The sequence below is a fragment of the Colletotrichum orchidophilum genome (genome assembly GCF_001831195.1).
Source record: "Colletotrichum orchidophilum strain IMI 309357 chromosome Unknown Scaffold_179.1, whole genome shotgun sequence".
Lineage (NCBI taxonomy): Eukaryota > Fungi > Ascomycota > Sordariomycetes > Glomerellales > Glomerellaceae > Colletotrichum > Colletotrichum orchidophilum.
In genome coordinates this window covers 56046-80085 of record NW_019173135.1, presented here as the reverse complement: position 1 = coordinate 80085, position 24040 = coordinate 56046, and the positions used below count along the sequence as shown (strand labels likewise).

The window sequence follows — 24040 nt, the reverse complement described above, 5'->3', positions numbered from 1 at the left end:
GGGGGGGGAGAAACGTGCACCATCATACGTCACAGCGGTATGGACAAGAAAAAGGGGTGTGTATTATTCAGTTCTAAGACAAAGCCGTTATTTTTGGCGACATCTATGCCATGTTCCGTTCCATGCCTATAAACTCCCGGCTCGGCATTGTGGGAAAAAAGGGGGGCAAAAACAAGGTTCCTGTGTGAACCTTCAAAACTTTTTGCCTGAAGAATGCGAACAAAAGGGGTTCTATTGTAAGGTTCCGGACCAAGAAGCCGTATTTCTTTCAAAAGAATGTGCTCAACTAGACAAAGAGTCACGGATGAAGAGGCCACTTGAACAACAAAAAAAAAACCGACCTCACTCGATCCTCTTCTTGCCCTCCTCGGCATTGAGGTATCTTGCTGTGCTGAGGCCGCGCTCGTGGCGAACGACAAAGGAGCCTAGGACGGAGTCTTTCCGGGCCTTGGACAAGTGCTCGGCGTAGCCCTCGTTGGCCCACGGTCTGGGGTTGAGCTTGGGCCAGTTGACCTGAATATGTGTGTTAGCCGGATCGAAAGTCAATAGGAAAGGTGTGGCACAGAAGCAGTGTGACTTACGTAGAGCATGCCGTGGCTGAAGACGAAGCTGGCAGACCAGACGGCGACGGCGAGCCAGAAGAGGATAAATATGCGGATGCTGACGACGGCCTCCGTCTTGGAGAAGAGGCCGACGAGGACGAGGAAGACGCTGAAGGCGAGGAGGTAGGGGACGGACTGGATGAGGATGGGGCGGCGGTCGGCGAAGACGAGCGAGCCGCCGATGTTTGCGGTGCCCGGTAGGAAGACGCCGAGGAACAGATCGTATGAGTCCTGACGGGGGCCGTCGAAGAAGTTGTTCTTGAAGTAGCGGGTGATGCCGATGCGGGCGTCCTGGAGGGCACCGACCTTTGTGCGGTTGCCGGTGCGGGTAACGTCAGTCTTCATGGCGCCGGTGCCCGAGTATGAACATGACACGACGTCGGCGTTGTCGGCCCACAGGTTGCGGAACATGTGCTCAAAGGCCGGGTCCTCGTCGCGGAAGGACGAGCCGCGGGATAGCAAGCCCATCTCTTCAAAGATGCGGTCCAACATGTGACGGGCGAACATGGACTGCACCACGTTTGTGCGGTCCAGACAGTCCATGCAGTTTGTGCGCATGACGCTGGTCTGGTAGCTGCGCGGCTCGAGACGGCCGTCGTTGGAACCCGGCATGTCGACGGCGCGGAAGTAGCCCTGGTCGTGGAGAGCTTCCTGGAGCTTCTCGACGAGGGTGTATGCGCGGTGCATCTTCATGCCCTTGGTCTCGTGGTGGTAGTCGAAGTAGATGTAGTGGAGGCGGTCAAATTCGACGGCGCGCTTCTCGGGCTGGATCACGGTGAACTTTTCGTCCGTGATGCGGTCACCCTCGGTCCGCTGCTTGGGTGACGACACGAGCTTCTCAACCATTTGCTCGTACGAGTTCTTGACGCGCTGCTCGCGGCCCTTTTGGTTCACGAGGTTGATGAGGTAGTTGTCGCCATAGAGACGGATCTGCTCCTCGAAATGCGCTTTCGCGGCTGGGAGAGCGCTGTCGATGCCGCGAATCTGCAGCTTGGGGACGTAGCGGAGGCTGTTGATCTCGGCCCAGTACGTGGGCACACTGCCGCGGGTCTGGACGTAGGACATGATCTGCGTCTCCTTTCCGTCGGCGCCGTACTTGCCGCTCTGCATATCGCTGCTGCCGGCAAAGCCACCCATGCCACTGCCTGAGTCGTTGAAGATTGTGATTTGCTCCGTCTCATTGTAGTTGGCGGCGTGGCCCTCCTCGTCGACGCCTCGGGTGAAGTATCTGGTGCCGCCGCGGTGTCTCGATCTGCGGGAGATGAGGGTGACGGTGACGGGGGTTCCCTTGAAGGTCGTGGGGCGGATCTCCAACATGCCGAAGATGACGGGGAGGATGAAGGCGTCGACGCCGGGCTGAGGACCAGCATGGCCTCTGGCGCCTCTCGTTCGGAAGTCGATCAAGTCTGACTGGATGAATCGGTTGAAGAAGAAACGGTCGTCTGTGCGCTGCCAGAGCGGGAGCGAGGTGTCGGCGGAGGCCTGGCGCTGGAAGGAGTTTGTGAGGTCGAGAGAGTAGGAGAAGTACATGGGGCCGTTCTTCATGAAGGTGTCGAGAAGACCAATGAAGATATCCTCGTCGGGGTCTCGGATCTGGCGCTCGCGCATGGGGAGAATCTCGGTGCTGACGACCTTGTAGACCATGTGCCCTTTGAGGCGGCCGACAGGCTGAGCCTTGTTGATTATGATGACATATTTGTCTGAATGAAGGAAAGGCGAGTTAGCGCAGGTCTGGTCTCGCAGGCCGAGGAGGGTAATGTGTGTTGGCGGCTGGGTGGGATCTTACCGAGTCTGAGCTGGATTATGCCCAAGATTCCGGCGATGCTTGATTGCCGAGATACCCTCTTTCCCAGGCCTGCATCTCCGAGACGAAGGTCTCCGGTCGGTCGGTCAATGACCAGGGCGGGGGCATCCGGCGAGGAGGGAGAAGTGAAGACGTATGAGTCGGGGGCGACCTTGACGTTGATGTCGCGATAGGGAAGGGTGGGTGCCATGGCGACGGGGGGCAACGGGATGATGCAAAGTAAGTGGTGGAGAGAAGCAGAAGCTGGGGAGATGGACAAGGCAAGGCAAGGCTAGGCAAAGCAAAGAAGAAGCGAATGAGGTGAAGGGGAGGCAGATGGGAGAAGCCTTGAAGCCCTTGTCGTCGTCGTCCAACTGGGAAGTGTTAAGGTTGAAGCCGGCGGGCGGTCGCAAGTCCAGTTGTGAGCCTCTAGAGCCTTGAGGACAGCTTGAGGCTTTGATTAGCTGCACTGAATTGTGAACTCCAATCAAAATGGCTGTCGTCACTGTGCAGTCGCAAGCACAGCCCGGTTGGAATGGGGGGAGGGGGGGTTCTCCACACAAGGTTCTGGGTGTTGGGAAGAAAACCGGAACAGAACAGCCTGCTTTGACAACCTGGAAGCTTGGAAGGGTAGCACGTAGGTAGCTCTGATGTTGTGCAAGGGACTGGAGAATGGTACCAGTACCCTGTATGTACCTGCACAGATAACTGGAACTCCGGCTTGTGAAAGAGGGACCACACAATCGAGAGCACAGACCACGCCTTGGAGCTATGATCCAATGAGGAGGCAGATCAGTGCATTACATAAGAACGCCTGGGGGCTGCACCTTAGGTAACCACGGTACGAATGCACACCAAGGTATCCGTTGGTGTAGTGTAGGTGACTTACAATGTAGGTAGAGAGCAACTTGCCTCTGTGACGATGGTGCTGTGGCTGACGCGTGACTAAAGCAGTACGTGCCCCTACCATTGCCCAGCAGGCCGGAAGGGCGAAGCTCCCAAAGGCCGAGTTGAAGATTACCTAATCCGGCATCACCCCTACGTTGACCAATCAAAGCAGAGCACCCAGGCCGACTATCGAGGTCAGTCTGGTCAGAAGCCATCGGGGTCATAGGTGGCCCCCGTCCGTCCGTCTGCACCTGACAGCCCGGCGAGCAGAGCAGACAGCTTGGTCCTTAGGTAAGGTAGGTAGGCACCTTAGTCGGGCGCTAGGACGCTCAACTAGAGGACAGTGATGGGCATCAGTGATCACCCCCCCGAGACCCCCAAGACGGTTGACCCCAAGGCAGTCACATTATTCCAGGACCCGATTTACCATCAACTCCCATCCCGCTGCTTCCCACCTTGCATTCCACCGACCTCTACTCGTACCCTCTCACCCCTCCCGCCGCGCAACCACGAATCTTTCGAATCTTTCGATCCACGACGGCTGCTTTCGCGACCGTCGACCCGCATCCTGCTTAACCTCTGCCGCTCTGATTTCCCCCATTCCGACTTGAATCACCATTTCCGAAGGCGAACGAACGAGTCCGTCCGGCGACTTTTGATACACCGGCCCTCCTAGAGCAGTCTCTCTGCGTCTGTCAGGCTCGCCCAACACCAACTTTCTACCATCGCCCGCTTTCCACAAACATCTCCTCCACATTACCCAAAATGGCTGCCCGAGGCCCCGGTGCTCCTGGTGCGCGCGGAATGAACACGCGGTTTGCGCAGTTCAAGCTCGTCTTGCTAGGTATGCAATCTTGCTTGCCGCCCGAGTGGTCTACCACGACAACAGCTAACGTTGACGATGATGCATAGGCGAGTCTGCCGTTGGAAAGGTATTTCGTTGTCCGAAGCTCATAGAAACCCCCCGCCGGTGCTAACCTGTTCTTAGAGTTCCATCGTGTTGCGTTTCGTCAAGGTAAGTTCCCGATGCACTCTTCTTCAATATCCAGCTTCATTGCACCAGTCCATTAACCAAGTGCCACTACAGGATCAGTTCGACTCCTACCGCGAATCGACCATCGGAGCCGCCTTTTTGACGCAGACCATTTCCCTCGACGAGAACACCACAGTCAAGTTCGAGATCTGGGATACGGCTGGACAGGAGCGTTACAAGTCCCTTGCACCCATGTACTACCGCAACGCAAACTGCGCCGTCGTGGTTTACGACATTACTCAATCTGTAGGTTTGGTGATACCCATTATGTGCTTTCCAAAAATGCTGACAGCGGCAAGGCATCTCTGGATAAAGCAAAGGCGTGGGTCAAGGAATTGCAGAGACAAGCCAACGAGAACATCATCATCGCCCTTGCCGGCAACAAGCTGGATTTGGTCACCGAGCAGCCTGATAAGAGAGCGGTGGCCACGGCAGATGCCGAGGCATATGCGCGCGAGGCCGGACTCCTCTTCTTCGAGACATCGGCCAAGACGGCTGAGAACGTCAAGGACCTCTTCACTGCTATCGCCAAGAAGCTGCCGCTTGACCAGGCCGGTCCTAGGCACGCCCGGCCAGGACAGCGACAGGGCGTTAGCCTCCAACCCGAGACTCCTGGCAGCAACGTCGGCGGGCCTTGCAGCTGCTAGGTGAGATACTCACAAACCACATCATATATCAAATGAGCCCGGGGAATCGGGCAAAGAATGGCATCGTGTCCGAGGTGAGGCAGGCTCCCATTGGCAGACTGCATAAGGCCACCCCATCAGCCAGGCATCGCACCAATACAAGCAAGTACACGACGGCGTTATGGCTGGATGGGTTTGGGCTGAAGAGCGTTATCGCAAACCCTACACCGAAGAATGGGTATGCCAGACCCAGCTTTTTAATATCAACAGTACGTTTTTTGAGAGGAAGAGGGAAAGAGATGTGTGTGGGTGTGATTTTACATTTCGTGTCTTCGTTGAGCTGGTCATTCGGTTGCGGCAATTCGGGTGTAGGGACAGTCCTGGGATAAGACGGTGTACGGGAAAGGATTCACTTTTACTGGGGGAAGCATCCTGCAGCATTTTTCTGATGTACAGTATGCGATAGAGGCAACTGTTTCTCAAGGATGGGGCCGTATACAATTTCTTATCGTTTCACTATTGGGATCTGGTGAGTGCACCGCATTTCATGGATGCCGATGATGATTTCCACAGTTTGAATGCAGCCATTAAGGACATGAGATTGGTTGACATGGTTTTATTAATTTTCGTTGTTGAGTTTGACAAATTATTTAGACTGTCGCAAAGGAATCACTTGGACGTCTTAGAATCGTCTAATCCCTCTTGGACCACGGCATTACCTCAATTAAGATGGAAAATCCATCATCAATTCCCACCCAAGCCGCGTGTCAAAATGTGACAGCTGTTGCCGCCGAGTGACGTGAGCTCGCTGGACATCCCGGTTCCTGCCGCTCGGCGGTCGCAGCGGACCAGCGCGGCTGGAACCACCAGAGCTCGCCCATTTTAGCCGAACTTTTCCCTGAGCTTTTTTGTGCCTGGATTCCCGTCACCTACGGATACCTCCCATTACAACTACCTCGACATCATTCCCCCAACTACGCCGCGTCGGCCCATTGCATCCCCTCATGTTGCGAACGTCGATTCGATCCGTGAGGGTGCTCGGCCACAGGCCTGCGGCGGCCGTCGTTGGCCGCCAATGGCAGGTCGCTGCCGCCCGCCGGAGGCATTTCGCCGACGACAAGAAGCCTGTTGACCCGTCCAAACCAGCCGTCTTGCCAGCATCAGAGACCATCACTGCAGAGAAGAGCGCCGTCCCCGAGATTCAAGCTGTCGAGCCGGCCATCCCCAAGGAAGACGTCCCTCTCACTCCCCCGACTCCGGATACGGTCGTTCCCACCCCAGAGGCCGCCGCTCCTCCGCCGCAATCGCCCGCAGCAGCCGCGCCCAAGAAGAAGGGTTTCTTCCGCCGATTGAGGAACCTCGTCTTGACCCTCGCCATCCTCGGCGCCGTCGGCTTCGGAGGCGGTGTCTGGTACTCGCGCATCAACGACAATTTCCACGACTTCTTTACCGAATATGTTCCCTTTGGCGAGCAGGCCGTCCTCTACTTTGAGGAAGCTGACTTCCGCAAGCGATTCCCCAACCTCTCGAGCAAGATCAAGGGAAGAGATACCGGCAGCCAGGTCAAGATTCCCGCCCAGAGCGGCGCGTCATGGAGAGTAGCCGATAACGGCGAGCCCGCTGGTCGTCAGTCTAGCGCCGTCGACAAGGCCGCTGCCAAGGTTGTCGCTATCAAGGGGGAGCAGAGCAAGCCAGCCGACAAGTCCAAGGCGGCGCCAGAGGCCCCCAAACCCGCGCCCGAACCCGTCAAGGAGACCAAGCCTGCTGCTGCTGCTGCGCCCAAGGAGGACCTCACCGGATTCAAGGCCCCCGAGGTCAACGAGCCTTCGCGATTCCCTCCCATCGCCCCGATCGACGCCCTGAAGATTGAGGATGCTACCGAGCCTGTTATTCAGGATCTTGTCCGCATGCTCAACGACATCATCACCGTCATCAACGCCGACAAGGCCCACGGCCGCTACTCTCCTACCATCGCCAAGGCTAAAAGCGAGTTGAGCAAGGTTGGAAGCAAGATCAAGGCCATCAAGTCTTCGGTCGAGCAGAAAGCCGCTTCCGAGGTCGAGGCCAAGGTCGCCGACTTTGACAAGGCCGCCAACGACCTGATTGCCCGCGTCGAGTCCGCCATGGTTGCCCAGGAGACCCAGTGGAGAAACGAATTCGAGGACGAGATGAAGAAGGTCAAGGAAAGCTACGACGAGCGCGTCAAGCTCCTGTTGGAGCGCGAGAAGCAGCTCAACGAGGAGCGTCTCAACAACCAGCTGCTGGAGCAGGCGCTTGCGCTGAAGAAGGAGTTCGTCGCCGAGGTCCAGGGACACGTCGAGGCTGAGCGCGAGGGCCGCCTCGGCAAGCTGAACAAGCTGTCGGCCGCCGTCCAGGACCTCGAGAAGCTGACGACGGGCTGGAACGAGGTCGTCGACACCAACCTCCGCACCCAGCAGCTCCATGTCGCCGTGGACGCCGTCCGCGCCAGTCTCGAGAACGCCACGCACCCCAAGCCCTTCACCCGCGAGCTCGTGGCCCTCAAGGAGATCGCCGCCGAGGACCCCGTCGTCAATGCCGCCATCGCGTCCATCAACCCGTCCGCCTACCAGCGCGGTCTTTCTAACGCCGCACAACTCATTGACCGGTTTAGGATAGTCGCCAACGAGGTGCGCAAAGCGTCTCTCCTCCCCGAGGAGGCCGGCGTTGCCAGTCACGCCTCGAGCTACCTCCTCAGCAAGGTCATGTTCAAGAAGCAGGGTCTGGTCGGTGGCGACGATGTCGAGAGCATCCTCACCCGCACGCAGACGTTGTTGGAGGAGGGTAACCTGGACGCCGCGGCGCGTGAAATGAATGGTCTCCAGGGCTGGGCGAAGACGCTAAGCAGAGACTGGCTCGGTGAGGTGCGGAAGGTTCTTGAGGTCCAGCAGGCTCTTGATGTGAGTATTCCCCTTTATCACGCTATAATTCGAATAGGGCAGCTAACAAAACTTTTTTTTAAGGTCATTGCGACAGAAGCACGCCTCCAGAGTCTCAAGGTAGAATAATGGACAGGACATGTTTTTCTTTTGTTCTAGGATGAGATGCTCCCTTAGGGGGGCATTTAGAAAGAGAGAGAGAGCGCCTAGACCTCTGGTCTGTGTAAGACATAGCCATAGACTTGAATGAAGGCAGTGTATTTTATCAAGCCCGTCGACTTGTACATGTGGTGTTCCAAACATCCTATATCGTAGACATGGAATGCAGTCCTCGGTCTATTTGCTCCATACGGCTTGGCCAGCACCTAATCTAAAAAAAGCCTGCCTGTTGTAGAAAAAAGAAGGGGTATATCCGTACTCTCGAATTGAGTTTTGAATGTTCGTCGCATTATCACAGGCCGGTGCCACGAGGGCCCCATTCGTATCCGTACGGTACTACCTTAGGTGCGAACCAGGAAACGGGACGAGCGCCGAGCCCAGGCCCCCCCGGATGTCCAGTGCCTCCCGGCTCGAGTCCCGAAGACCAGGGGCACCCGCATCCTCACCCGCATATAACCAACCTGAACCCCCACCGAACCCGGCAGCGACGCAACAGCTCCTACCCCGACAATTCTATTTTTTTTTTTTTTTTTGCCAGTCAACCAAATTCAAGGGAGAGTGAGAAGCTCTGGTGACCCCTCCATTTCAGGCCCCGCTGCGTAATCCCAAAGTGCCTCCAAAAAAAGAGGGAACGACCCGACGTCCTTGATGCATCATGCATCCCGCCACGTAGTACGCCTCAAGAGTACTCTACTTTCGCGCTTCTTGGTACGACGCACGATGGCTACTGCCGGACGGACATATAATGTAAGTTCTCAAATCTCACCACCCTGCCCGCCTTCACACTGCTGTATATCTGTGGGCTTCTCCGAGGTCGGAGGTCGAAGTTGTGGAAGTTCGTCTATGCAGCTTTATGCTTGGGGCATATAGCGATTGGAGGTGGGATGGGCGATTGCGCAACGGGAAATGGGGTCTCAAAGGGGAAAACTAGGATTTGCTAACGAGAGGACCATTTGCGCGCGCGCACGTAGGATGCCGTTGACGCCTTGAACACCCTGCAGACGCCGTTCGCCGTCATCGAGGCGAGGCGCAAGGCGGGCGTTCGACCGGATAAGGCTTCTGTCAAGGAGATGAGGGCGTACCTCGCGCGCGTCGGGTATTCGGTGCGTTTGATCCCCTGCCTCCAGTGGCATAGAGACTTCTTTATGGACTCTATTCTTGTTCTGGCAAACGTTCAGGACTTCTATGCTGACAAGGCGCCTCACGACACAAACAGATCTCCGACCTCGACAGCCTCAACGTAATCCACGTCGCCGGCACAAAGGGCAAAGGCAGCACCTGCGCCTTCACCGACTCCATCCTCGCCCGGCACCGCGCCGCCTCGCCGTCCTCGATCCCCCGGAAAGTCGGCCTGCTCACCTCGCCGCACCTGATTGCCGTGCGGGAGCGGATACGGATCAACGGGGCGCCCATCTCCGAAGACGTTTTTGCGCGGTACTTTTTCGAGGTGTGGGACCGGCTCGGAGAACACAATACGGTGCAGGAGGAGGCCGTGGCGGTGGGCACGCGGCCGATTTACTCGCGGTACCTGACGCTGGTGAGCTTCCACGTCTTTTTGCAGGAGGGGTGTGACGTGGCGATTTTGGAGACGGGGATCGGGGGCGAGTATGATGCCACGAACCTCGTCGGACGACCTGTCGCGACGGGGATTACGACGCTGGGGATCGATCACGTTTTTGCGCTGGGGGATACGGTCGAGAAGATTGCGTGGCATAAGGCGGGGATTATGAAGGAGGGGAGCAGGGCGTTCACGGTCGAGCAGGTTGCTGGCGCGGCGGCCGTGTTGGAGGCGAGGGCCAGGGAGAAGGGGGTGGAGATGGAGGTTGTGGGCGTCGATGAGCGACTTGGGCCGGTAAAGATCCGGCCTGACGCGGTGTTCCAGAAGAGGAACGCGAGTTTGGCGGTGCGGCTTGCGGAGACGGCGCTGGAGAGGCTTGATCCGGGGTTCGTGAGGGACCGGGAGAGGTTGCCGGCGCCGTTTGTGGAGGGGTTGGAGGGGGTCGTTTGGAGGGGCCGGTGCGAGGTCAAGGACGAGGGGAGGATCGTGTGGTTTGTGGACGGGGCGCATACGACGGACAGCTTGAGGATGGCGGCGCGGTGGTTTGTCGACGAGGCGAAGGGGAAGAAGGGACCGCGGGCGTTGGTGTTTAATCAGCAGGGCCGGACGGAGGCTATTGATTTCCTGGACGGGATGTATGAGGCGATGAAGAGGGAGGACGGGAGGGCGTTTGAGACTGTTGTGTTTTGTACGAATGTCACGTATGCCCAGACGGGGTATAAGCGAGGTAAGATTCCCCTTCCGCCCTTCACGGAGGATAATCTGGAGAAGAGGAGAGACAAGGCTGACTTGAGACTGGATCACGGTTTAGATTTCGTCAACCACCAGTACGACGCCAAGGCCATTGAGGCCATGACGGTGCAGAGGCAGTTTGCGGAGCGCTGGTCGAAGCTGGATCCCCACGCGGACGTGCGCGTCATACCGACGATTGAGGAGGCGTTGAATCATGTCCGGGGCGTCAGCGAGGGGGTTGCAGAGGGCGAGAGCGTGCAGGCTCTTGTTACGGGGAGCTTGCATCTTGTTGGTGGCGCCCTGGGGATTCTAGAAGGCGCGGATGCTTTGTAGACTGGGCCTCTTGTTCTATTTGTTTATTTCCCCTTGAGCTTTGGAGATATGGGAGCGATGGTATAGAATGGGTTTAACATGGGTTTACAGTATTGGGGTTTAACAGACATACCAAGGGGGTTGGACACCCCTGTTCTCGCGGATTCAACTCTGGACATTTTTCTATTGGGTTCAAAGTGGTATTTATAATAGACCTTCCGGCTCCAACAGGCCGATGACGTTCCCGACAAGGTACATGCTCCCCGTCACGAGGATCTTTGTCCGAGAAGGCTGTTGTGCGATGGCGTCGACGGCGCCCTTCATCTCGGTCAGGTTGCTGCATACCACGACTTTTGTAGCAGGGCACATCGCCTTGAACGCCTCTGCGCACTTTTCCTGTACAACCAGATCCAGATCCTCTCCCTTGGCTGCGATATTGGTCTTATCGTTCCTAGTGAAGATGGCGGCTATCAGCTTCGACTCGAGGTCGACGCCCAAACCCTCCATCTGCCGAAGGAACTCCACGAGGAGCGCTGAAGCGTCCCGCTCCTGCTGGTTGAAGACGAGCACGAATTTTGCATCCGGGCTGCTTTCGGCGGCGGCGACGACGATGGGAGATATCCAGCGCGCCACCTCCGCCAGGCTATCTGCGTTGTGCGCGCCGTCGAGGTACCACGACACGGCGCCCTGCTCAATGACCTCGTGCCGGCCTCGGAGGGTGGCTTCGCGCAGCCCGGCAATGATTGTCTCGGGAAGGTCGGCGAGCGAGCGGTTCACCTCTGGCGTCTTTGCCCTCGTCGAGTCCCACCGACGACTCTCGAGGACCTGGAGGTGACGCCGCGCAGCGAGGGCCGCGAGCGCCTGGTTCCTCTTTTGGAAGTCTCCTCCCGGTAACTTGGCCCCCGGGCCCACGCCGGACCACGCGAGGACGTCGTCGTCGGGTACCTCGATCAGGTCCGCGCCAATATCCGCGGCGCGAGCGCGGAGGATCTCCATCACGCCCGGGTGCCGCGCCCGTTGCTCGGCGGTGTCGTCCAGCTTCCTCGTCCAGGTCGCGACGCCGGGTTTCATGACGCCGGCTTTGTGCCAGGCGATCTGGGCGGCCGTGGCGCCCAGCATGGCGACGTGGTCGATGCCGAGCTGGGTGATGACGGAGGCCGTGACGGCGGCGGGCGGGATGGCGTTTGTGGCGTCGTATTCGCCGCCGATGCCGCATTCGATGACGGCGGTGCGGACGCCTTGTCGGAGAAAGATGTGCAGGGCGAGGAGGGTCAGGAAGCGAAAGTAAAAGGGCTTCGCGCCGGCTTCGATGCCGAGATCTGCGCCTGCGGCGTCGGCTGGGGCGGCGGATAAGAGGTCCCAGAGCTCGAAGAAGGAGGCGGCGAAGAGGGGTTGGGATACGGGCTCGCCGTCGATGGCGATGCGCTCGCGCGGGGAGACGAGGTGGGGGGAGGTGTAGGTGCCTACGCGGCCGGCTGTCGCGGACGACGGGGAAGCGGCAGCGGTAGCAGTAGCTGCATGGTGGTGGTGGATGAGGGCCGAGGTGGTTAGGGCCGTGACGGAGCCTTTGCCTTTTGTGCCGGCGATGTGGATGTAGGAGAGGGCGGAGAGGCGTTGCGGGGTTAGGTTTGCGCGGAGGAGCCAGGCGGACATTTCGGGAATGGCGAGGAGGTTTGGGTCCGAAGGGGCCGGAGGGGGGGCCGGGGTCGGGTTCGGGCCTGGGTTGACGGTGGTTGTGGTGGTGGCGGTGGTGGTGGCATCTTTGGGTTTGTTGAAGAGAGCGTGGACTTTGAGGTTTGGGATGAGGGTGTTTAGGAGGTTGAGGGCGTCGGTGTAAGTCCGTGATGATGGGGGTGAGGGTGAAGGAGAGGAAGACATGGTGTTGATGAGTCGCGACGAGGAGGGCGGGTGAGGGACGGCGTGATTGATGAAGCGCGATGAGGCTGAGGCCGGTCGAAGGGAGAGTCTCATGAGGGTGGAATTGTTTGAGAGAGAGGGGGGAAAGGGAAAGTGTTCAATATCACGACGTTGAAAGAAGCATTGTGGTGATTGTGGAGGGTGTTGAGGCTGAAATTAGGTTGGCTTGTGAGTGGTGAAGCTTTTTGAGGTGAGTTCCACTGGAGATGAGGTTGTCAAGGGAGGCGACGCAACTCCGCTCTAATTATTATTACAACTTTACATCTTGTTCTACTTATTATCCAAAAGCTATGATACTTGCTGAGATTTGCATGTCATCTTTCGCGATTCAAGCATAGCGATCATCAATTGATTCGAAGTTCATCTTGGTTCTAGGAAACAGGGCGTAACATTCTAGACGCCAGGGTTTTATATTAGTTAGGATGTTTTTTTAAACCAGGCTGGTAGGTTTTTAGATTGATGCCAGGAACTATCGGTTCTACTGTTTGGTAATAAATCATATGGCACATTTGCCATCCATGAGTAGGCAGTCAGAGAGACAATCCACGATGCAGCCAAGTCACGGACAAAAGCCAGCAGCCACAAAGCCCATGACTCACACAGGAAAACGAACCCGATCGCAGACGCCCGATGATGATGATGACAAGCATTCCGTCAACCCAGGATAAGCCTTTTATTATGGGGTAGCAGCCGAGGTGGAGAACGAGACCCCGACATGGAAGATCCCTTCATCCCGTCGCAAAGCGTCAGCGATGGAAAGAAGGCCCTCTGCGATCTGGGCGCCCTCGTCTCTCCATGCAGGTTAAGTCGCAGGGTCGCAGACATCGCCAACATGACTGTTGCGGAAGAGTCAAGGATATGACTGGATCACAGCCAACCAACATTTTCTCTCTCTTGAAGACTGATTACCAAGCCTTCAATCTCCCAACCGTCGCTCTCGCGGATAACGGCACGGCCAAGGTGGGACAGATGAATGAGCAGCTCAGCCGTCTTTAGCCTTTCCAGGCTTGGCTCCATGTTCGTCGTCGGCTGGTGGGATAATAGGAACGAACACCAACTCATTTTGGGGAACTTACAATGATGCCAACATACCAATCGGGCAGAGTCATCGGAGCCAGGACGAACTGCTCCGGTCAGCACTTGACAGATGCCTCGGGTGAAAAGATTGGGGGAGACAACAATTGTGAACCCCAACACTCACGTACCTACTCACTCTCAGTCTCATTCTTAGTCTCAGTCTCACTCTCACCGGCTCGCGCGCCGGGCTTGTCCTGCCAAAGTCCGATGTCGCATTTACCCCAGTAGCGACTAGCGAGCAAACGCAACCAAATTTGCCGATTCGGCAACGCGGCAAACGGCCCAAACTCGACCTCTTGTCGCTCTCGCGTCTTCCACCCTACACTATTACATACCTTAGTTACCCCAGCTCAACCATGGTCGTCTTGATGCTAGGATCCCACACCCTTTCCTTTTAGCTCATTCGAGACCAGTCCCTTTATGTCCACTTTTTACCCGATTCTCGCCATGGGACCAGGGTCAGGTTGGAGCGCATGTGGAGGTGCTTGTCATCGACTTTGTAATAGAAATCTCTTACGCCTTTCGCTCGTCTTTTTTTCGTCGCATTTTTTGCCCTTGAATATTCTTTCATGACAGCTTTGACGGCCTGACTTGACTACTTCAATGGAGGTCTTCTCCTAGCTCATCTTGATCACTTACTGGATAGTATTCAAGCTTCAGTACCGTTGTATCCATCGTTACCACGCCGCGTCATTCCTTGAGCGAAGCTTGCGATCTCGTTCCAATACGTTGAATGTTCCAAAGTCTAATAGAACACTTGGACCTCATCCCTTCTTCCCATGAATCATAGGTCCCTCACTCGGCATATCTCGAGAAAAGAGTGAGATCTGGAGACAACGATTACAAAAAGCATACACCATCCAGCATCCAGCATCCATTTCCCATCAGCTAGAGAAGCTACAAGAGCCAAGCACAGATGACAGCAAAGGGACCCTACGAGGTCCACGACGACGAGAAACTCGGCGATATCGAGCGCGCCGCCGGCTCCCCGACCGAAAATGGGTCGCCCACGACCAGCAGCAGCGAGTCGGTGACGACGACCAGAGACGGCAAGACTGAAGAACCCTCTTACAACGCTACTACAACAGCGACGGACGAGGTAACCGCCGACGGCGACGCAAAGGAGGCGCCCGAAACGCAGGCAGCGGCGGCGGCGGCGGCGGCGGCGCAGGGACCACCACCGGCCGGCGCCGAGGACACGCCCGAGGCCGGTCGCACGAAGCTGGAGACGACGCTCATTGTGCTCTCGCTGTGCGCGGCGCTGTTCCTGGCGGCGCTGGATGTCACGATTATTACAACTGCTGTGCCGACCATTGCGGAGGAATTTAACAGCAATATTGGGTACATTTGGATCGGGTCGGCGTACCTTCTCAGCAACGCGGCGTTTGTCCCGACCTGGGGCAAGTTTTCTGATATTTGGGGCCGGAAGCCCATTCTCCTCTGCGCCGTCGGTGTCTTCTGGATCGGGTCGTTGATCTGCGGGCTGTCCACGAGCATGGGCATGTTGATTGGCGCCCGCGCGATCCAGGGCATCGGCGGCGGCGGCATCATCGTCCTGGTCAACATCTGCGTCAGCGACCTCTTTTCGATGCGCCAGCGCGGCGTCTACTTTGGCGTCATGGGCATGGTCTGGGCCGTCTCGAGCGCCATCGGCCCCGTGCTGGGCGGCGTCTTCACCAGCAAGGCTACCTGGCGGTGGTGCTTCTACGTCAACCTGCCCATCTCGGGCATAGGCTTCCTCGTGCTCTTCTTCGTGCTCAAGCTGCACAACCCGCGGACGCCCGTCGCGCAGGGCTTGAAAGCCATTGACTGGGTCGGCACGCTCACCATCATCGGCGGCACCCTCATGTTTCTCTTTGGCCTCGAATTTGGCGGCGTGTCGTACCCCTGGAGCTCGCCCACCGTCATTTGTCTCATCGTGTTTGGCATCGTCACCATTGGCGTCTTCGCCGTCAACGAGTGGAAGTACGCGCGGTACCCCGTCATCCCGATGCACCTCTTCCGTAGCTGGTCCAACATGGCGGCCTTTGCCACGGCCTTTTGCCACGCCTTTGCCTTTATCTCGGGGAGCTACTGGCTGCCGCTCTACTTCCAGGGCGTGCAAGGGGTCTCTTCGCTCCTTTCGGGCGTCTACCTGCTCCCCTACGTCCTCTCGCTGTCCCTCATGTCCGCCGTCGCGGGCGTGCTGATCCGCAAGACAGGCAACTACGTATACCTCATCATTGGCGGCATGCTCGTTGCCACGGTCGGCTTCGGCCTCTTCCACGACCTGCCCCTGGACCGCAACTTTACAAAGATTATTCTCTTCCAGATCGTGGCGGGGCTCGGCATCGGCCCCAACTTCCAGAGCCCGCTGATTGCGGTGCAGACGTCGGTGGAGCCGCGCGACATCGCGGCCGCGACGTCGGCGTTTGGCTTCATACGGCAGATGGGCACGTCCGTCTCCGTCGTCATTGGCGGCGTGGTTTTCAACAACGAGATGCAGAGGCAGTACCCACGGCTGAGGGAGCAGCTGGGCCCGGAGCTGGCGGGGATGCTCTCAGGCTCGAGCGCCGCGTCCAGCGTGGGCGTGGTGGCGGACTTGCAGGGCGAGCAAGGGTTGATTGCGCGCGGGGCCTACCTGAGTAGTCTGCGGACCATGTACATTGTCTACGTCGCGTTTGCCGGGCTGGGGCTCGTCGCGAGCTTGTTTGTTAGGCAGAAGCAGTTGAGCAAGAATCACACGGAGCATAAGACGGGGTTGAAGACGCTTCGGAGCCGGACTGGGAAGTGAGCTCACCTCGGCGGTGAAGCCCCCAGAAGGAAGAAAGGGAGAAGGGTTAGTACCTAGATGACGAAGTAGGATTTGCTGGATGTTCATCAGCATGGCGTTTGGGTATGAGCATCTTGTTCGGCTCGCAGCGAGCATCGATTGGATACCAAAAACGGGATGCATTCTTTTTTCTCCATCTCCTTTGCTGATCGTCCACGACCCACTCATTACTCGACCCCCTTTCTGTGAACTTGTGAATTCCGGCTGTGAGTTTGTAGAGAGGCTCAACCGCCGGCGCATTCAGGCTAAACAGCCCCATGTTACCATCATATGGGCATTTCCAGATGATTGTGGAGTCTCCCAAGACAAGATTATCAGACGAGGCCGTCCAGAACCTCTTCCGCTGCCCCGGGATGTGGGGAACGTTACAGCGATGGCTCAACGAGGCAGCGGAGGCTAGCGAGAGCAGGCGTACGTGGCGCAATAGATGGGAATGAAATGGAAAGTGGCAGCCCTTACTGCCCAATTTACATAGATTTCCGGTATGATTGGGATGCTCAATCGAGGTGAGTTTTGCCCACCCAAGCGAGGAAGCTTGAGAATAATTCGAGAGAATGATACGAGTCAACGGCTAGCAAAAGTTGGGCACCTGGTAACAGAGGATAGATGACAAAGGGGAGCTTCATTGGCGGAATCGCAGGGGCCCACTCATGTAGCATCAATACTTCCGATTCAGGGTCCGGAGACGAATAGCTTCGGTCCGTAGCTCTTTGGTATTATGACCCGATAAGCCAGGTCAGCTTGGTTGCGATCCGGTTCAGAAACGAATCTCCAAGACTTTTGATCTGTGTTCAATATCAATCGTTCGTTGTACAAGGAACGCCTCTAATAAGGAGACAGCAGCTAACGACCCTCGCGTAACATCGGGGCGAGAGTCACGGGACTGATGTTGAAGTTTTTTGAAGTTTTCAGCTCAACACTAGCGACCTCCAGACTTTGGCGCTTTGAAGTGATTTGAAGGAGTTCCGAGATCCCCAGATGGAGGAGACGCAACCACCAGCCCGAGTCCCTCGGAATCATTGCGTCCGCCGCCTCATTTGCAGAGCTCAGCATGGGGAGCGCCTATATAATACTCATCCACGGCCTGGCCAAGACTGTGGACAGCAGCTAATCTTCAACGAGTCTTGGCCTCTCTATCCACTCAGTCCTGATAAAGTACAAACTTCGCAATGCGACCCTTTACACTCCTCGCCGCTGCGCTCGGCGGCCTCAGCTCCCTCGCGAGCGCCGCCTCGCTGCAGCAGGTAACCTCCTTCGGCGCCAACCCCTCGGGCGCCAAGATGTACATTTACGTCCCGGACCGGCTCGCCGCGAACCCGCCCATCATCGTGGCCATCCACTACTGCTCCGGCACCGCGAGCGCGTACTACTCCAACACGCCCTACAAGGGATACGCTGACACCTACGGGCTGATTGTAATCTACCCGGAGTCGCCCTACTCGGGCACGTGCTGGGACGTCAGCTCGCCGGCGTCGCTGACGCACAACGGCGGCGGGAACAGCAACGCGATTGCGAACATGGTGACGTACACGCTGGACAAGTATAGTGGTGACAAGAGCAAGGTATTCGTGACGGGCACTTCGTCGGGGGCGATGATGACGGTAAGTCAACGACGTCCATCCGCAGATAGCTCGTAGAATGTTGGGCAGAGTGGGACTTTCCAATCGTGGACGCATCAAAAACCCAACCGCTGACCGATAACCCCCCAAAAGAACGTCATGGCGGCAACCTACCCCGAGCTCTTCGCCGCCGGCATCGCCTACTCGGGCGTCCCCGCGGGCTGCTTCTACACCGGCACCGTGAACGGCTGGAACTCGACCTGCAGCCAGGGCCAGTCTATTGCGACGCAGCAGGCCTGGGCCCAGACGGCGCTCAACATGTACCCGGGGTACAGCGGCGCGCGGCCCCGGATGCAAATCTACCACGGCAGCGCGGACACGACGCTGTATCCGCAGAACTGGAACGAGACGATCAAACAGTGGACGGGCGTGTTCGGGTACAGCCTCACGCCGCAGCAGACGCTGCCGGGCACGCCGAGCGGGCAGTACACCAAGTATATTTACGGGCCGAACTTGGAGGGGATTTACGGCACGGGCGTCGGGCACAGTGTGCCGGTGATGGGGGCTGAGGATCTCAAGTGGTTTGGTATTACGGTGAGTCCAATCTTTTTCAATTGTTCCCGTTGTTTTTGTGCTTGCGGGGTTTTCCGCGGACCCAGCGGACGGAAGAGAGGGAGAGAAGGGGGGGTGAGGGGAGAAATGTGTGATATCCCGAGCTGACCTGTTGCTCGTAGGGCGGATCCACGCCTCCGGGAACGACGACGCAGACCTCGGCGGCACCACCGGCGACGTCGACGGCGAGCCCGCCGCCGACCGGAGGATGTACGGTGGCTCGGTGGGGCCAGTGCGGCGGGAGCGGGTGGAGCGGGTGCACCGCCTGTGCGAGCCCGTACACTTGCCAGGCCGCGAACCAGTGGTACTCTCAATGCCTTTGAGGAATTTGCGAGATTGGAGTTTTTGTGGAAACCAGGTAGAGGGACAATGGTTCCGAGTTGAGGAGTGTGGTGTAAGGTAAGAAAAGTTGAGGGAACGGCGCCGATGTGGGTCGCCGGTCGCCCGGGATCTTGGTCTGAGGTGTGTCCCTCCGGTCGACCGAGCTTCTCGAGCCGAAAGGTTACCGGAAAAAGTTATCCTACCCTTCACAGATACATCATACGGTTGCTTTAAAAACCCTATTTTGATTTTTTTTTTGGTTGGCCAGAATCAGCTGTTTTCAATGACTCTCATCCCTGCACAGTGAAGACTTCGTTCGGTCGTGTTCCCACTTCGGCAACGGTTTGTGAGGTGGCTACCCTGGTTAAGGCCGAGAAAACGGTCTTAACGACACACGCAACCAGCGTATTGCTTGTTCTAGCCCCGACCGCGAGACTGGTAGCTAACTCAATCTCATGCAATGTTACCGCGAGTTTTTTTTTTCCCAACAAGTCTTTGATAGTTGGAAGTCTCCGAGTGATCGCGGCAGGATTACCGCCGCAGGGTATTGCGTGATAGCGGAGAGACATCGCGCACTGGTTGCTTGGCGGGAACCTGGTCACGTCACGCATACGCTCCCACAATGAGACGACGGTGAATACAATCCATCACATCCTTCAATAACGACATCGTGAGGCCCCACAGCTCGTGTTGGTTCGATGCAAACCCTATAAGGATGAATATCGCAGATGCTGCCGATGACTTGTGTTCAGTAGCTTCCTCTATACAAGCGTGAAAAGAAAACGTTGGCGGGCCTCTCATATATCTATATTTCAGAAAACGCGTCCTGATTGCAGTCGCTTTTCAACGAGATTCTTCGACCATGGCTGACGAAAAGGGGGTCGAACCGAAAGTGACGAGCTCGTCCAAGGGCAAGACCGTCTCGGAGAAGAACGCCGACGTGACGCTTCGGCTCCTCGAGCAACATGGCGACGAGTTTGGTCCCTTGACGCCCGAGCTAGAGAAGAAGATCCGGAGAAAGTTATATCTTCGTGTCATGACTCTCTTGTCTGCCATCAACATCATGCTTTTTGTATGTATTCGGCGCCAAACCCTGGCTATTAGCTTATTTGCTAACCAATGGCTTCTCTTTCAAGGTTGATAAGTCGACACTTGGTTACGCTGCTATTCTGGGTCTGTTTGAGGAGACGGGAATCAGACAGGCTCAATACAACAACCTTAACACGATGTTCTATGTCGGTAAGGAACTCACTCTCAGGGACAGCTGTAAATGCCTACCAGTAATACTCAGTAATACTCACGTTGTATTCATCTAGGATACCTAGCATTTCAGTGGCCAGGCCACTACCTGATGCAGAAGCTCCCCTTTGGGAAATACGTGGCGGTCACCATCTTCGTGTGGTCTGCCATCATCTTCCTGCACTGCGTCGCGACCCGCTACGCCGGCCTCGTGGTGATGCGCCTCGCCCTCGGGGCCGCCGAGGCCGTCATCGTACCGGCCATGGAGATCACCATTGGCATGTTCTTCAACCGCCACGAGCAGTCCTACCTCCAGCCCGTCCTATGGATCACCTGCCAGGCCGCGCCCGTCGTGACGGGATTCCTCTCGTACGGCCTCCTCTACACCACGGGGCCCGTCCTCCCCTGGAAGCTCCTCCACATCGTCACGGGGGGGCTGACGCTCCTGCTCGCCGTGTGGGTGTGGTTCGACTACCCGAGCAACCCGGCCGAGGCGCGGTTCCTCACGCTCGAGGAAAAGGTGCAGGTGATTCGCCGCGTGCACGCCGCGCAGCAGAGCTCCATCGAGCAGAAGCAGTTCAAGCGGGAGCAGGTCGTCGAGACGCTGCGGGACCCCGTGTCGTGGCTGTTTGCGCTGCAGTCCTTTACGCTCATGTACTCCAACAACCTCAACTACGGGCAAAAGAACCTCATCACGACGTCGATCGGGATCAAGCCGCTGGGGTCGACGCTCGTGGCGGCGGCGGGCGGCGGGTTCGGGATGCTCTGCTGCGTCGTCGCGACGCTGGCGCTGCGGCGGTGGCCGAGCAACCTGGCGCTGCACGGGACGGTGTGGTGCGCGCCGGCGGTGGCGGGCGGGGTGGCCATGATCACGATCGACTGGGAGCGCAAGATTGGGCTGCTGGCGTGCCTGATCCTCGCGGCGGCGACGTACGGCGTCACGTACATTATCGCGCTGGGGTGGACGACGTCGACGGCGGCCGGGTACACCAAGAGGCTGACCCGCAATGTCATGTTCATGCTGGGGTACAGCGTGGGGAACCTCGTATCGCCGCAGATCTGGGTGCCGGCCAACGCGCCGAGGTTCTACGGTGCGTGGGCGTCCATGATCTCGGTCAGCTGGGTGGGCACGCCTGTTATCCTGTGGATTATCCGCTTCATACTCGTGAGGAGGAACAAGGAGAGGCTGGAGTATATTGCTGGCCTGAGCGATGATGAGCGGGAGGGGTGGGTTGAACAGGTTGATGAGAGTGGCGAGACCGTCAGAGTCAAGGTCGATATTGCTGTTCTGGATTTGACGGACTTGCAGAACAAGCAGTTCATATACCCTATTTGATCGGGGGGCTGTAGCCGTCCTGAAAGTTCTGGATAAAACGGATGGAACTTAGAGAGAGAGAGTCACGAAGATAGGTCAGAGGCAGTCTACAACCTCACCTCGGTGGTCTTGAGGGGTGAAATGGCCCTCCTGCATGTAAGAGTCCAATCCATTTTTACCAACCAACATCGAAGCGACCAATGCGTAGTGTTGACCATGCAAAGAATCCTTGCAAATTCCATATGACTTGCCACGAATCATTTAAAAATCATCATGACATGACGAATTGAATAAGTAAGCACATACGCATTCTATTCAACACAAATCTGGTTGCATTACTCTGTACGGCCAAGGAAGTTGAGAAAACTACCATGGTCTCCAGCAGCAACTTGAGTTCATGTCTTGATCTTTCAGGCGACACGTAAGGTAGGCCACACCTTCCAGAAGTCTGATGTTTTGCATGGCACTTGTCTTTGATTACTCACAGTAGACACGCTGTAAAGATCTGCCATCAAGTTTAGAAGAAGTAGCAGGATTAAGTTATACATAAAGGGCACGGTGACGGCTCGAAGTGCGTTTAAAGCATTCTACGTCAGGAAGCTGTTGTCACGGCAAAAAGCGACCAGTTAATGTGGGCAGCATTAACCACACCTATGTCTCGTGACAGCTGTGGACCGAAGAGGTCATCTCATATGAGAAAATGGCGAAGCCGAGGAAGATTCTTTCAGTATCTAGACAGCTCAAATGTAAGATCACCAGGTGACATCAATGTGGATATGGGAAAACAAAAATCAAAAGTCCAGATTCTCACAAGGGGTGACATCAGTCACCAAGCTCGCAGAATATCCCATGGCGTTGGATAATGCGTGGTGAGCAACCCGTGCGGTGTTGTGCCCATTCCAATCAGGGGTTGGGGTTCAAGATGGACGTGGACGACCGCATCTTGCCTGTGGGCCGCTGCGCTAGGTCGTGGTAAGGGCGCTTAGGCGACGGAATTGACAGGGGCTGAGAGGGCAGGTCCATGTACAGATTGCTTATATTTTCCTCTGCAGCCAGTCCCGCCAAGGCTCCGTGGCGGATTCATCGTGAAATGTCAAGAACGACATCTGAGAAAAGTTTGTTACACGGTAAATATATATATTTGAGACTTGAGATGTAGTACATGGAGTTGTCGCACAGCTCTGATACCAATCTATAAGAGATGGCCATGCCACACAAACACAGCCTGTGAGGGGGACTCTATAACTAAGCCAAGCTGCGGCGTATCATTCCAACCCCCCACCACCACGATGGCGTCACAACGGAATCATGTCAATCCTGTTTCATTCTCTTACCAAAGTCCATGTTGCATTGGCCAAAATCAAAAGTGGCCTCCCTTCACCCAGCAACTATTGAGAAAGGATATCTCGCCCGGGAAGAACGTGGTAGAAGCCGTTGAGGACGACCTCTCTTCTCTATTCCCCACGTCTAGGCGGACAAAAGAGGATGACCTAGAAGCGCCAGGCTTTTCTCCTCGCTTCGATTGCGCTACCGCTGACGACGATCATACCATCCACAACTGGGTTGATGAAGAGATCGACTTGCATCGGCTGGCTGACATCCATGGCTGGTTGTGGATCGTGGGTCGGCCCATGCCGCCGCGTCCGCTCCACCAGCAGCGCCTCCTCAACCGCGAGCTCGTCATCACTGAAAGGCTGGACCTACACCTTGTTTGGGCGAACGAACGCATGCTCGTGAAGCCGCTGCCGCGCTTTCTTCTCGATCCGCGGTTCTGGGAAAGATTCCTCCAGTGTCATAAAGGATCCGTCTTTGATGACAACTTGTGCAGCTGTCGTGGTCGACGGGAACGCGCCCTCGGCTTCCTCTTCTCATACGCGGCCCTCATAGCGCACGAGAGCGATTTCCACATTGCCAAGGAAGCACGCCTTATTCCCGAAGAAGTACAATGGTCAGCGTGGAGGAAGGCCGTCCGGGAGCTACTGATTATCACACCATCCATCTACCCCTACATTCACCCGCGTTTTCACTACGGAGAGCTTCGCCTCAGCCGGCTCAATAAGATCTACTTCTGCTGGAAGACTCCACTCTACGGTTACATGTCTCGCTGGAACCAATACGACTCTTTTTTTCACGACAACTTTGCGTTACTGGCCAGCTCAACCGTCTACATCGCTGTAGTTTTGACCGCAATGCAGGTCGGCCTTGCCACAGAGGCCCTACAGAATAACGCGGCCTTCCAGTCGGCATCGTATGGCTTCACCGTTTTCTCCATCGTGGGGCCGCTGGCCGCCGCAGGTCTGGTGATGGTCATGTTTTGCTACTTGTTCATCGGTAATTGGATCGCTACGCAACGATATCATAAGAAAAGGTCCGAACGAATCAAAATCGACCGGTAGAATGGTGTCTCAGCTTTCGCTCCTTATTGATAGCGGTTGCTGCACATTGCATCGGCTATTGGCTATGCCGCAGAGATTTGCTTTTTTCTGGTGGATAAGAGCTCGTATCCTGTCCTGTTATTCTTAGTGGCAAAAGATCGCACACGCATATGTCGAAATCGAAATGTGATTTGGGAATAAAATGCATTGAGCTGAACTGCTT

General features: G+C 56.6%; 9 protein-coding genes across 9 annotated transcripts; 7 read left to right on the top strand and 2 right to left on the bottom strand.

Moving 5' to 3' along the window:
* Window positions 1-342: 342 nt before the first annotated feature.
* Window positions 343-2596, bottom strand: CORC01_13136 (uncharacterized protein; the record flags this gene model as incomplete). The annotated part of the gene is made up of 3 exons (XM_022624753.1): window positions 343-513; window positions 582-2302; window positions 2389-2596. 3 exons carry the CDS (start codon window positions 2594-2596, stop codon window positions 343-345), a joined length of 2100 nt encoding a protein of 699 aa, XP_022468761.1.
* Window positions 2597-4038: 1442 nt separating this feature from the next.
* CORC01_13135 (Ras family protein) lies at window positions 4039-4953 on the top strand (the record flags this gene model as incomplete). The annotated part of the gene is made up of 5 exons (XM_022624752.1): window positions 4039-4117; window positions 4186-4205; window positions 4262-4288; window positions 4361-4552; window positions 4606-4953. The coding sequence occupies 5 exons, from the start codon at window positions 4039-4041 to the stop codon at window positions 4951-4953; spliced, it is 666 nt and encodes a 221-aa protein (XP_022468760.1).
* A 983-nt stretch (window positions 4954-5936) lies between these two features.
* On the top strand, window positions 5937-7958 carry CORC01_13134 (mitofilin; the record flags this gene model as incomplete). The annotated part of the gene is made up of 2 exons (XM_022624751.1): window positions 5937-7850; window positions 7914-7958. The coding sequence occupies 2 exons, from the start codon at window positions 5937-5939 to the stop codon at window positions 7956-7958; spliced, it is 1959 nt and encodes a 652-aa protein (XP_022468759.1).
* Window positions 7959-8708: 750 nt separating this feature from the next.
* CORC01_13133 (folylpolyglutamate synthase) lies at window positions 8709-10611 on the top strand (the record flags this gene model as incomplete). Its single annotated transcript, XM_022624750.1, has 3 exons — window positions 8709-8735; window positions 8960-9091; window positions 9205-10611. The coding sequence occupies 3 exons, from the start codon at window positions 8709-8711 to the stop codon at window positions 10609-10611; spliced, it is 1566 nt and encodes a 521-aa protein (XP_022468758.1).
* A 183-nt stretch (window positions 10612-10794) lies between these two features.
* Window positions 10795-12561, bottom strand: CORC01_13132 (uncharacterized protein; the record flags this gene model as incomplete). The annotated part of the gene is made up of 1 exon (XM_022624749.1): window positions 10795-12561. The coding sequence occupies one exon, from the start codon at window positions 12559-12561 to the stop codon at window positions 10795-10797; it is 1767 nt and encodes a 588-aa protein (XP_022468757.1).
* A 1939-nt stretch (window positions 12562-14500) lies between these two features.
* Window positions 14501-16357, top strand: CORC01_13131 (multidrug resistance protein fnx1; the record flags this gene model as incomplete). The annotated part of the gene is made up of 1 exon (XM_022624748.1): window positions 14501-16357. One exon carries the CDS (start codon window positions 14501-14503, stop codon window positions 16355-16357), a length of 1857 nt encoding a protein of 618 aa, XP_022468756.1.
* Window positions 16358-17565: 1208 nt separating this feature from the next.
* Window positions 17566-18890, top strand: CORC01_13130 (PHB depolymerase family esterase; the record flags this gene model as incomplete). The annotated part of the gene is made up of 3 exons (XM_022624747.1): window positions 17566-17997; window positions 18109-18549; window positions 18690-18890. The coding sequence occupies 3 exons, from the start codon at window positions 17566-17568 to the stop codon at window positions 18888-18890; spliced, it is 1074 nt and encodes a 357-aa protein (XP_022468755.1).
* An 860-nt stretch (window positions 18891-19750) lies between these two features.
* CORC01_13129 (major facilitator superfamily transporter) lies at window positions 19751-21463 on the top strand (the record flags this gene model as incomplete). The annotated part of the gene is made up of 3 exons (XM_022624746.1): window positions 19751-19960; window positions 20025-20127; window positions 20205-21463. The coding sequence occupies 3 exons, from the start codon at window positions 19751-19753 to the stop codon at window positions 21461-21463; spliced, it is 1572 nt and encodes a 523-aa protein (XP_022468754.1).
* Window positions 21464-22731: 1268 nt separating this feature from the next.
* Window positions 22732-23838, top strand: CORC01_13128 (uncharacterized protein; the record flags this gene model as incomplete). The annotated part of the gene is made up of 1 exon (XM_022624745.1): window positions 22732-23838. One exon carries the CDS (start codon window positions 22732-22734, stop codon window positions 23836-23838), a length of 1107 nt encoding a protein of 368 aa, XP_022468753.1.
* Between the last annotated feature and the right edge of the window lie 202 nt (window positions 23839-24040).